Source organism: Megascapheus bottae, chromosome 5 (assembly GCF_031878675.1).
Source record: "Megascapheus bottae isolate mThoBot1 chromosome 5, mThoBot2.hap1, whole genome shotgun sequence".
NCBI lineage: Eukaryota > Metazoa > Chordata > Mammalia > Rodentia > Geomyidae > Megascapheus > Megascapheus bottae.
This window is the reverse complement of record NC_143513.1, coordinates 45,393,743-45,407,433: the sequence shown is the minus strand read 5'-3', so window position 1 is coordinate 45,407,433 and position 13,691 is coordinate 45,393,743. Positions and strand designations below refer to the sequence as shown.

Here is a 13,691-nt window from a genome sequence, read left to right as displayed (position 1 = left end):
AGGCATATTCACAAATTCAGTAATACAGTCTAAAAGCTAGAAACCAGGTATTACAATTACAAATGAATTACATTTTTTTTCATTTTTTGCTTATTTTCTCCATAAGTTCTCTGACAATTTGAGTTTCATTTTATCATTATTATTTTAAGGACTTGCACAAAGGAGTTGCCACTTATTTAACAAAGCTGTTTATGAATACAATGTATTTTGATCAATGTCACCTCTTTGGGGGGGTTGTTTGTTTCTTTTTTTGTGTTGTTGTGGGGTTTTTTGTTTGTTTGTTTGTTTTGTTTTATTTCTAGTTCTAGGGCTTGAACTGAGGGCTTAGGCACTGTCCTTGAGCTTTTTCAAGGCTAGAGCTCTACCACTTCACTCACTGTACCATGTATCTCTTTTTCTGTGTATGTGGTTCCAAGAAATCAAACTCAGGGCTTTGTGCAGGCCACGCAAGCACTCTACCACTGTGCCATGCTCCTGGCCCACAATATCACCTCTTTAGAGTGATATTTTTACCCATCTGTGCCTCCTCTTTCTACACTCCTCCTCTTCCCTCTTCTCAGATTCATTTTATTCCTTTCTCCTTTCTCCTGTTGCTCTCACTTTTCCTTTTCCTTTCTTCATTTAAGTATTGCCTTCATTTTAAATTGGCTTTGAAAGTACATCTGAAAGAGAAAATACATACTCAGAATTGGCTAGATACCATTAATGGCATAAGTCCTGGCTCTTCAAAATGCCAGTGTTAAAAAGATAGCTGTCATTTTGGTAATCATATCCTGCTGGGTAAAGGCGTTGAGCAAGTTGGCTCCTTCCATCTTGTAATTAGAATATTGCTGTTCGTGTTCCTTTGTTGTCATCTTGATTTCATTTCTACATTCCATTCTCTTGTTCCCCCAACTTTTGGTCCATCGAAACCTTTTTTCAGCAGTGTTATCTCACTAGGGCTTTTCTGCTTGGTAAGCAAGATGTACTTCCCAAAATTTTCTTGGGTTTTGAGTTCTACCCAAGTAAGCTGTATAGCTTCTAGGGTATTTACTTAGAAAGTCATGTATGTCATAGATACAAGATGGAGCATTTTAGTACCAGAAGCAAATCTTAGATGATTAACTTTGTAAATGAAGCTTGTACAATAGAATAGAAGTAGTAAATCTTGCTTTAACTATTTTTTATTATTGTATTTTATTATTGGGGTGATGTATAGAGGGGTTACAGTTGCATTCATCAGGTAGTGGATACATTACTTATTGAACACTAATACCCCTTTCCATGCTTTTGTTCCACTTTCCCTCTCTCAACACCATCCCAATCATCTTAGTTTTTCCCTCCTTTCCCTTTATTCCCTGTTTATTTCAAATAAATAGACATATATACAATATACTAGATATCAAAGGCAGATACAGTAACAACATGAGATAAACCATAAGGGGAAACAAAAGAGGAAAAAATAACTATACACAGTACATTGAGAACAACATTCACAGAGATAAACCTCTTGTTTGCATATCCTGGAGTTCATTTAGCCTCATCCTATATGGTCATATGTACATTTCTAAGAGGTTGAGCTGACAACTCATGGTGTGCACAATTTTGAAAGCCAAGCTTAGAAGTGATACCAGTTGTATTCTGCTCACAATCCTTCTACATAGTATCTGTATACTGGCAATAAATAATGGTAGTTCAGATCTGTAATCCAGTCCTGAGGCTTGAACTCAGGGCCTATGCACTGTCCCTTAGCTTCTTTTTCTCAAAGGCTAGCACTCTCACATATGAGCCACAGAGCCACTTACAGCCTTATTTGAGTAGTTTATCTGACATAAGAGTCTCATGGACTTTCCTGCCTGGTCTGGTTTCAAACTGCAATCTTCATTTTAGCCTCCTGAGTAGCTAGGATTACAGGATGAACCAACAACCTGGCTAGAGTATGTATATTTTTAAATGCTGAAAAATGACAAGGAAGCCCCATTGCAGTTCAGTCTTCGAAACTCATGAAACTCATGATATGGGAGATAAAATACATGACAATTGATATCAATATCACAACCTCAGTCTTCCTAGCCTACTAGTAGGAAGATTATGGTCAGAAGCTAACTCTTGGCATTATCTAAAAAATAACTAAATCAGGTTCAAGATAATAAGTTCAAATCCTGGTCACACACACACACACACACATACACACACACGAAGTTAATAGACTATCTTTTTCCTAGCATTGTTCAAAGCTCTTTGCACACCATTTACCAAGGCAATCTTTATTTTCTCAGGGCTAAAATACTACTAATCCTGAAACATAGCCTCTTTTTTGGAATGACTTGAATATATATATAATTTTTTTTTTGCCAGTCCTGGGCTTGCGCTCAGGGCCTGAGCACTGTCCTTGGACTTTCTCAAGGCTAGAGCTCTACCACTTAAATCTCAGCACCACTTCCGGCTTTTTTTTCCTATGTATGTGGTACCGAGGAATTGAACCCAAGTCTTCGTGCATGCTAGGCAAGCACTCTACCTCTAGGCCAAACTCCTGGCCCATGACTTGAATATTTTTAAATGAGCATGGTACTTAAATAGAAAATGAGAAGAAATGGAAAATGAATCAGTAAACTGATATAGCTTTATAGAATATACAGAATGTTATAAAGAAAATGCAGGGAAAATTCTGAATAAACATTTAAGAATTACAAAAAAATGAATAAGGAAAAGGAAAACACATCTAATAGGAATTCCAGAAACAACCACTAGAGTACATGTGAAAGCTTCAATATTTGAAAAGGATGAGAACTTGAAGAACTTCCACAAAATATAAAAATCCTCCAATGAGAGACAACAAAAGTCATGAACAGGATGAATACAATTAGAGTCATATGTTGATAAGTTGTGAAACTACAGAACACCAAGCCAAAAGTAGAAACTCAAGTTCCCCACAACTATCCAGAAAGAGAAACTACTGACTAAGTACGATGATAAGTCATTTATGTTATATACAATATAAAGTTTCCAAGAAGCAAGAAAGAAATTGGGGAAATGAAACCAAATCCATACAGAATTGGAATGAAGAAAAGAAAAAACTGAAAGTAAAATAAGGATAACTGAAAAATACAAAGTAGGATAGTAAATGAAACATTAAATGACATGCTAAACACCTTCACAAGGGGATTGAACTTGTCACCTGCTCAGAACATTGGATTATTGGGGCTGGGAGCTTGGCCTGTGGTAGAGTGCTTACCTAGCATGCCTGAAGCCCTGTGTTCAATTCCTTGGTACCATATATACAGGAAAAGCTGTAAGTGGTGCTGTGGCTCAAGAGGTAGAATGCTAGCCTTGAGAAAGCCCAGGGACAGTGCCTAGGCCCTGAGTTCAAGCCCCAGGACTGGCAAAAAACAAAACAAAACAAAACAAAAAAACCTACAACAATAGCAAAACACAGAACATTGGATTATTAACATCTGGTCACTGAATCTTCCCTCATTAGGAATTTAATCTACCCATCTGAGAGTATACATATTGCCTACTTATAATTCTGTCTTTAGTTACAGCTTAGTCACATCTTCCATGTTAGGGCATTGAATTCAACAGATTGATTTTTATTTTGAAATCTCCAAGGAATGTAACTATAATCCTAGCATTAATCTAATGGTTAGAAAACAAGCCTATTAAAATGAATATTTTCTTTATATATAGCACATAGAGAACTGAGGCCCTTTTTAATAAAGCTAGTTTGTTGGTGCTCTTGACAAGGAGGGATAGGAGGAGAAGCAGTGATATATTTGTATTTGGTTATTTGAAATTGGATAGGGCGGGCCGGGAGTTTGGCCTAGTGGTAGAATGCTTGCCTAGCATGCAGGAAGACCCGGGTTCGATTCCTTGGTACCACATACATAGAAAAAAGCCAGAAGTGGTTCTGAGGCTCAAATGGGTAGAGTTGTACCCTTGAGAAAGTCCAAGGACAGTGCTCAGACCCTGAGCTTAAGCCCAGGACTGGCAAAAAAAAAAAAAAAAAAGAAAAAAAGAAAAAAGAAATTGGATAGGAAAGGGGAAAACAAGATGAGGGGTGGGAGGGGGAAGGGAAATGGGGACCAAGGCATGTGAAAGGGTATCAATGTATGTGAATTAATGCACCTTCTATCTGGCAAATATCATGTAACCCTTCTATTAATTACAATAAAAAATATATGGAAAAAAATATTATAGTAGAAGCAGGGTAGTTGAGTATTTCCTTAGAGTCAAGCATGGCCCAAAGGACTGTATAGAAGTTATATCATTGTTTATTTTGTAGATATGGTGACCAAAGCACAGAGAAGTTAGCCTAGAAACAGATCTTTCAGCTGTGTCATATACTTTTTAAGCTTCATAGTTTAAAACAACATATATTCAGCAAATAAATTTGTCATAACTTTCCATTTTTGCATCGCTGCATATTCAGAGCTACATGTAATTTGGTGCATTAGTGGCAAAAGGGCTGACGTGTTATAAATTAATTTTGACTGCTGCTTATAAATCATTGCATGCTTTCCATTTTAAATATGAAAGTGCAGAATTTCATGAATTTAAAAGGAACTATTATATATTGAGCTTCCTTTAATTCTCATGTAGTGAGAACAAATAATCTCCCAGATATAAGCATTTGTTTTCTACATTTGTGCTCTATATAGAGCTAAGCTTAGTAATGAATAATACAATTTCCTAACATAGACTTTAGATTAATTAATTAATGTGCTTTTGTTTAAAATTAGAAATCAATTAATTTTGCATAAATCCATATTTAGAGCATAAACATCTTGACCAGCGTTTAAATTCAATTATTTCATTTCTTCTAATAAGGAGAACATTTGTCTGATAGCAAGTTCATTTTTGGTACTATGTCAGGGACCAGAAAAAGTTACTATAAACCATTATGCAGTATGTATTTTGTGTGTGTGTGTGTGTGTATGTACATGTACCATTTAAAAGAGCCTGGGCACTGTCCTTTTTTTTGCCAGTCTTGGGCTTAAGCTCAGGGCCTGAGGACTGTCCTTGGATTTTTCTCAAGGCTAGAACTCTACCACTTGGGCTTCAACACCACTTCTGGCTTTTTCTGAGTATGTGGTACCAAGGAATTGAACCCAGGTCTTCATGCATGCTAGGCAAGCACTCTACCACTAGGCCAAACTCCCAACCCCACTATCCTTCTTTTGTTCAAGGCTAGCACCTTACCACCTGAGCCCCAGCTCTTCTTCTAGCTTTTTTAGTCTTTAAGTGGAGAAAAGAGTGAGTGAATTTTCCTGCTCAGACTGGTTTTGACCTTCTTGAGTAACTGGGATTATGGGAGAGAGTACTGTCACGCAGCAGACACTATGTACTTTACAGAATTATTCTTCAAGTTAGCTTACAAGTTATCAGAAATCCTATAAAAACTCTTTTTCCATCATGCAGATTCTTTCAGGAATATTTATTTCTCATTTTGGTATTCTTGCTTCATTCTGCTTTATATCCTATTTATGTGTATCTTATTTTTATTATTAGATATCATTTCCTTAGCAGCAAGCACTCTAGTATACATCTTTGTTGACACCTTCTACCTTCTCAAACCATCAGTTAACTACTGTTAATGGTAAGCATTGTGAATTGTAGCAGAAAGAATGTAAAACTATAAGCAGAGCTGAGCACAAGCCTCTCTTGCCTGTAGTGCTAGCTGTTCAGGAAACCAAGATCTATGGATTATAGTATGAAACCAGCCTGCTTAAGAAAGTCTGTGAGACTTTTATTTGTTGTCAGTGGTGGGGCTTGAACACAAGTGGAGCTATGGCTCAAAGTGATTCGAGCTCTAACCTTGAGCAAAAGAGATCAGGGACAGTGCCCAGGCCCTGAGTTCAAACCTGTGACCAACAGATAGATAGATAGATAGATAGATAGATAGATAGATAGATAGATAGATAGATAGATAGATAGTCAGATCTCAGCCTGGACAACATAGTAAAATTCTGTCTCAAAAAATTTTTGAAAAAAAGAAACCGCTCAGCAGTTTCAAGTTCATAATACCTTGTTATTAGCTATAGTCACCACACTTCAATTTCTGGCACATACCTACTCTTTCTTATTGAGATTTTGCAGTTTAGCCAAATCTCCCACCACCTACCATCCTTGTCTAAGTAGCAACCACCATGCTACTTGGAGCTCAACTTAAAAAAATAAAGAAAGAACATGTGAATGTTTGCCAAATCTCTCTGTAGTGCTGAGTAGTTTCTTGATCTGGATATGTTATTTCTTAATGTTTAGTGACTCTTGACTTTGGTTAGAACTAATGACCTCTATAAAAAGAACATAGGGGGCCGGGAGTTTGCCTAGTGGTAGAGTGCTTGCCTAGCATGCACGAAGACCCAGGTTCAATTCCTTGGTACCACATACTTAGAAAAAGCCAGAAGTGGTGCTGAGGCTCAAGTGGTAGAGCTCTAGCCTTGAGAAAAATCCAAGGACAGTGCATAGGCCCTGAGCTTAAGCCCAGGACTGGCAAAAAAAAAAAAGAACATAGGAGATTTTCCTGATTAAAAAGTAAATAGAAATCAGGTGTTTCTTTATAGCTAGTCCTTGAGGACTTCGCCATATTTTGTCTTCTTTAAAGTATCCGTTCTTTGATCTTCAGTTATTTATTGTGATTTATGGAAAGAAATTGTTTGGCAGCAGATTTGTATGGTAGCCAAGCCCCTTCCAAATAGCATTTCCACTTCTTTTGTTTTTGGTCCCCTGTGATACTTGGATTTAAATTCAAGTCCTCACATATACTAAGCAGATGTTCTACCATTGGAGCCACACCTCCAGCCATAATCCATTGTCCTTGGGCTTTCTGAAGGCTAGTGCTCTTCCACTTGAACCACAGTACCACATCTGGCTTTTTCTATGTATGTGGTACCAAGGAATTGAACCCGGGTCTTCGTGCATGCTAGGCAAGCACTCTACCACTAGGCAAACTCCCAGCCCACCTTCCCAGTGAATTCTTCAGTATAAAGAAACTAGGCCAACTCCAAATAACAATTATCCCACTAATGCCAACTATTATTGGGCTAAAGAAATGAAGTTAGGGTACAGCTAGGGCTTTATACCTCTTCTAAATACTCAGTCTAAACATTTTTACCAAAATTTTAGGATGTAGTCAGCTCTTAAATGTGTTGTTTTGCTTTCTCCCATACAATTTTGTCTATATTTCCCATCATTTCACATCAGCATTCTTTTTCCTTACCTACCAGCTGGCTGCCTCAGTGTGCTATCTCTTAAATGGGTCATCTCTCTTGGTTTGCATTCTTTTCTCTCCTCTCTACACTTTTGTCTATTTATAGAGCATATTTATGTTTTTCTGTGTTCATTATTACTTTCACTCTGTCTCAGTTTTCCTACATCTTTTTCTCTTTTTTGTATATTCTTTAATTTCCTTAAGGATTTCCATTGTTTCTGACTAAATGCCTTTCTTTCTTTTTTTGGGGGGGGGCATATATTTCTCCTAATTACTTTCTTCCCCCATCCTAAATGTCTTTTTTTCTCATTATTTTATCCTCTGGAAAGAATTCATCTCATGTTTTTTGTTTTGTTTTGTTTTTTCAAGTCACTGTTGGCTGTGTGGTAGCTTCTAAGCTAAGCAAAACTCCTAGCCAGCTCTCCTACTTTCTATCCCTACTCTGAATCACATAATCTCTTTGTTTCTTCATTGATGGTGATTTTTTTTCTTACATATTACACTTACATTTAAGTGTCTAATCATATCATTTCATGAGAAGTCTCAATAAAATGATTGACACTTGCAAAACAATCATAGGATTTCAAACACTTTTAAAGTCATCTTTCTCTCTACTTAAAATCATTGCTTGTAACCTACCCTAAGATTTCTGACCAGGAATCTCCTCTGAAGAGTAACTGTTACTAGATACTGTGCCTGGCACAGGCTGGCATTTTACAGATACCAGCTTCTGGTGCTGGTGGTGATGGCTTGGGTGAGGATTTTGAGTTGGGGTTAGCAGGAGAGCATGAGTCAGGCAGAAGCTGCTGCTGAGACAGATGGATATTAACACACCTTACTTCCTCTGTGTGACCCAGCCTCTGAGCTTCAAAAGAAATTGGTAGTGCTGAGCAAAACATTGTAAAACTGCTCTTAGAGTTACCTCTGTCAAATTTAGCAGAGAGCTTATTCTTTCCTACTCATTGTCCATGGCTGTAGAAGTCAGACACTCCTTTATACTGTTCCCTTTAGTCACTCAATACACAGCGATGGTGGTGGGAATGGGAAGTGAAAATAGGATACAGATTTATTGTTCCAAATTCCTACCTGACTCACTTCATTCTCAAATTGGAAAACAGAGGTCAGGTATTCAACCTTTCCTTCCACCACCACCACCCCCCTTTTTTTTTCCTATTGCCTCATGAAAAGCAAGCAGCAATCCAAAGAACACTTCTTTCGTTGTTAATGGTTGTTTGCTATGGTAGGAAAGGAAGGTTTATAGGAAGATCCTAACACAGATGTGCTCAATAAGTTTCTCATTGCTTTTTTTCACCATAAAGTGATTGTAGTCATCCTTACGCCTTTGTTTTTGGAGGACATTGTTGTATTGGAAATTGATGGGAGTAACAACTTGAGTAAAACAGGTACTTGATGGAGAGAAAAGTATTAATACATGATGATAGAGATGAAAGATCTTTGGTCCACCATCCAAATCCACTTTTAAATTGAGTTCTGGTTAATGACAAAGTTCTTCAAAATAACTCAACTTTGACAACTTGACAAGGGAGAGACTCTTTAGGTCTTTATTTCTTTAAAGCAATACATTTTCATATAATCATTTTATTTAAATAATTTTATTGAAAAGGCAGCGTACAGAGGTGTTACAGTTACATAAGGCAAGTATTGAATGCATTTCCTTTTGAACAATAGTGTCACACTTTTCCCCATTTTCTCCTGACCCACCTCTCCCACAAGTTGTATAGTTCATTTCAGCACAGTGTCTAGTGAGTATCTGCTGAATTAGTTCAGCAATAAATCCTAAAAATGAAGAAAGAATGTAAAAGCTGAAAAAGAAATAGCGCATTTAAAACATACATTTACACTCATTCACCCAAATGTGACATTAATTTCTTCTTCATAGTCTTTGCTTAAGAATTTGGGAAATTATATGTGAAAGACTGTCATTCAGCCTATATATGCCCCACTGGGATAATGTACTAAAATTTGGATAAAAAGCAAAAGAAGATAATATTACTGCTATTGTGACTAAATTCCCTTTTGTTTATGAAAGTGAGCTGTGCTCTGATAAGTTCTGAAGAAATCATGTCTTCCTGATTGTCTACTGTATGTCATGATAAGACTGTAATCTAGGTTGTATATAATCACCCCTTTTACTTAAATTGAAGAAAAATCTCCATCAATGTTCTTAAAGTCATTGAATTGTTAGGTCTTAAGATTTATGTTTAGGCATCTGATATTTGACAAGTTGTTATTCATAGGCTGTATAGAGTTGGTGGGAGGAGTTAAAACTCTCATTTAGATCTCATTACCTGTCATCTATTCTGAGGATAAATATTGGCACAAAACTGCACTTCATTTGACCAGGGCCAGAGAAGATGTGGGACTGGGAGCCAGGGTTTTTTCTCTTAGCATCCTATTCAGGTTTTCTCCTGAAAAATCTCAGATGCTGATATTGAACATGTATCTAGTATTTTCTAGATATTATTCATATAGTTTCTACTTGGTATGTAATATGCATGTGTACATATTCATGTGTTTGTATGCATATGTGTATGTGCGTATGTTTATATAAGTAGCTTGAATTATAGTCCTGAGCCACTAACACCTGGTTGAAGGTACATGAGTATTAATCCTTTGTTTAAAGTTGATACCATAAAGTCAGGTTTGTTGAAGGATTTCCATTCCTGTTTATATTATTTCTATTCTTCTGAATAAACTTGATCTCTGTTTTCTATTTAGGTTTGGCAGTTTCCCTGCAGCTATTACACGGAGACATTGAACAAATCAGAAGAGAATACTCCTCAGTCTTTTCTCATGGGGTGTCCATAACAAGAAAGTTGGGATTTTCTAATATTATCATGCCTGGTAAGTGACTTGGGATGTACCACACTCAGGAATTATGGATAATTGTCTCTTTTGACATCTGACACATTTTTTTGCACTGTCAGTTCTGAAGTGCAAATGGGCCATGCTGAAAAATCAAATGAGCTATGTGATAATAAGCAAATACAAATACAGATCTTTAGATTCTGATTTTTGGAGGTAGGTGATTTTTATGACTATGATCCAATAATGAAAACTGAGACAGTATTCTGTAAGTATTTTATTATTTCATAAAAAATGCAGGGAATTCACTTGGAGGACGTGCTCCTAGGTTTTGAGGACATGTATACATATCTGTATATATACATAAGCAGCCATATGCAGATACCCTCTGTCTTTCTGTACTTTTTCTGGATCTATTTGTGTGTATGAGTCACATCTATATAAGTTCCAAAAAAATTCACCTCTACTGGACTGTTTTCTTATTTAAAAAAAAAAGGATGGAATTAAGAAGACTCACATTGTAAAAACCTATGCCAAACTCACTGAAGCTAATGAATTTTACAGGTCCTAAGCTCTTCATCAACATAAGTTTTTAAGAACATGCCCTCTTTCATCTTTTTTAAAAAAAATTATCAGGACAATGTATAGACCAGTTTCAGTTGCATTCTTCAGGCAGTGGGTGCATTACTTCTCATACACTGATACCCCTTCTCATGTATTTGTCCCCGTTGCCCGCCCCCAACCCCTCCCAATCATCTTGTTTTCCCCACTTCCTTTTCCTATTTCAAATTAACAATTAAACAATCACAAAATTAAACCTGTTGTTTCCATATCCTAGAGTTCATTTCATTTAGTCCCATCTATATGACCTTGTGTGCATAGCTTTTGAGCCATTGTGATCCTCTGCTAGGAGAGTCCTAGATAGGTACTAATTATTACAATAGAGGGAAACCATGGAACCTTTCTTCCTTTGGGTCTGACTTACTTCATTTAACATGATTTTTTTCCAAGTCTTTCCATTTCTTTTTTTATTGTAATTAATAGAAGGGTTACATTGTATTTGCCAGATAGAAGGTGCATTACTTCACAAACATTAATACTCCTTCTCATATTTTTGTCCCCATTTCCCTCCCCCTACCTCCTCCCATCACCTTGTTTCCCCCTTCCTTATCCTATTTCAAATAAACAAATAAACGTATATACAATGTACCAGATAACAAAGTAAGATACTGTAGCAATATGAGATAACCAAAGGACAGCAAAAGAGATGAGAAAGTAACGTAGTACATTAAGAACAACTATCACGTATTATCTGGCTCTTGTTTCCCTATCCTGGAAGTCCTTTCCTTTGGCTTCATCCTATATGGCCTTATGTATCTATGGTTTGAATTATTGTAATCCTCTGCTAGGAGAGTCCAGGGTTTCTACTAATTATGACAAATGAGGGAAACCATTGAGCCTATGTTCCTTTGAGTCTGGCTTACTTCACTTAATATGATCTTTTCTAAGTCTTTCCATTTCATTACAAATGGGGAGATGTCGTTCTTTCTGACAGCAGCATAGAATTCCATTGTATGTAAATACCACGTCTTGTTGATCCAGTCATTAATAAGGTGCATCTGGGTTGGTTCCATATCTTTGCTATTGTAAATAGTGCTGCAATGAATATTGTTGTGCTAGTGGATTTAGTATGTCCTTGTTTCCGGATGATTGGGTAAATGCCAAGTAGTGGAATTGCTGGGTCATAGGGGAGCTCTATGTTTAGTCTTTTGAGGAACTGCCATACTGCTTTCCATAGTGGTTGAACGAGTTTGCACTCCCACCGACAGTGAAGTAATGATCCCTCCTGGCCACATCCCCACCAGTATCTATTATTAGATTTCTTGATCCTGGCCATTCTAACTGGAGTGAAGTGGAATCTCAGAGTTGTTTTGATTTGCATTTCTTTTATGGCCAGAGATGTTGAGCATTTCTTCATGTGTCTATATGCTATTCTTATTTCTTGTTCAGAGAAGACTCTTTTTAAGTCTTTGGCCCATCTTTTGATGGGTTGGTTGTTTCTTTGGAGATTAGTTTTGGAGTGATTCAATTTTTTTAGCTGTTGATTTATTTTAGATATGAGGCCTTTTTCTGTTGTATAGTTAGTGAAGATCTTCTCCCACTCTGTGGGCATTCTATTTAGCTTGCTAGCTATGTCCTTTGCCATGCAGAAGCTCTGCAGTTTAATGCAGTCTCATTTGTCCAAATTTCTTTAATTTGTTCTGTTTCTGGGTCTTTATTAAGAAAATTTGGACTTGTACCAAGGAGTCCTAGTATATCGCCTATTCCTTCCTGTAAAGTTTTCAGGGTATCTGCTTTTACCTCAAGGTCTTTTATCCATTTAGAATTAATTGTGGTATAGTGTGACATGTAAGGATCCAATTTCAGTTTTCTACAAGTGCTTAACCAATTCTGCCAGCACCACTTGTTGAAAAGGCTATCTTCTAACTTTTTGGGGGGCTCCCTTATCAAAAATTAGGGTCCATAGGTCTGTGGATTGATTTCTGGGTCTTCAGTTCTATTCCATTGGTCTTCAGGCCTGATCTTGTGCCAGTACCAAGCTGTTTTGATTACTACATCTCAGAGATCCTACCTCTTTCATCTTACATCAATGTAGAATTCCAAGCATTTTTATATGCCACCTGATGAAGTCATGGTTCTGTTCTTCCTCCTGAAAAAAGATGTGTATTTAGCCTAACTTGACCTAGCTTAGGCACCAGGTATTGACTGAGCATCCATTTTATGCCAAAATGGAGGCACCCAGTTATTCATTATTCAGATATTTTATTTTATTAAGTGTAGCTATACAAAGGTGTTTCAATTCCATAAGTCATACCAGATTTTTTTTAGTACTTCCTATCGGCCAAATAATTCTTCCAAATTCTGGGGATAATAGTAAAAAAGGAAATCATAGCATTCATTACCTAGTAATGAATAGTAGAATAAGTAAATGTCTGAAGTGATAGTGGTGTGAGAGATTGGAAGTAGTATATTTAGGTGAATGTGTGATATAAGAGTAGAGACTTAGCCAAGTGTGGTGGCTCATGCCTGCAATCTTAGCTACTCAGGAGGCTGAGATCTGAGAATCGCGGTTCAAAGCCAAACCTGGCACTTAAGTTCGTGAGACTCTTTTCTCCAGTTAACCACTAGAAAACCGGAAGTGGCTGTGGCTCCAGGGGTACGGTGCTAGCCTTGATCTGAAGAGCTCAGAGACAGCACTCAGGACCAGAATTCAAACCCCTCATTTTGCCAGTCTTGGGGCTTGAACTCAGGGTCTGAGCCCTATTGTTGAACTTTCTCATTTGATCCACAGCATCACCTCCAGTTTTTTCTGTGTATGTGGAACTGAGGAATCAAACCTAGGGTGCTAGACAAACACTCTACCACTACACCATACTCCCAGCCCAAAACTTCTCTTCCTCCTCCTCCTCTTCTTTCTTTCCTTCCCTCCTTCCTTCCCTCCTTCCTCCTCCTCCTCCTCTTCTTCTTCTCCTTCTTCCTGCTCCTCCTCTTCCTCCTCCTCCTCTTCCTCCTTCTTGTAAGTAGGGCTGCAACTCAGGGGCTAGGAGTTGTCTCTGAGCTTGTGTACAAGGCTAGCATTCTACCCCATGAGCCCCAACACCACTTCCTCATT

At 37.4% G+C, this 13,691-nt stretch overlaps 1 protein-coding gene across 1 annotated transcript in view; it reads left to right on the top strand.

Annotated features, from left to right (window-relative positions):
* The window catches only part of Dock4 (dedicator of cytokinesis 4), a 440,321-nt gene that overhangs the window by 275,290 nt on the left and 151,340 nt on the right, over positions 1–13,691 (top strand). The window contains exon 13 of the mRNA XM_090333045.1: positions 9,932–10,057. Coding sequence (XP_090189171.1) covers positions 9,932–10,057 — 126 coding nt within the window. The remainder of the gene's footprint in view (positions 1–9,931; positions 10,058–13,691) is intronic.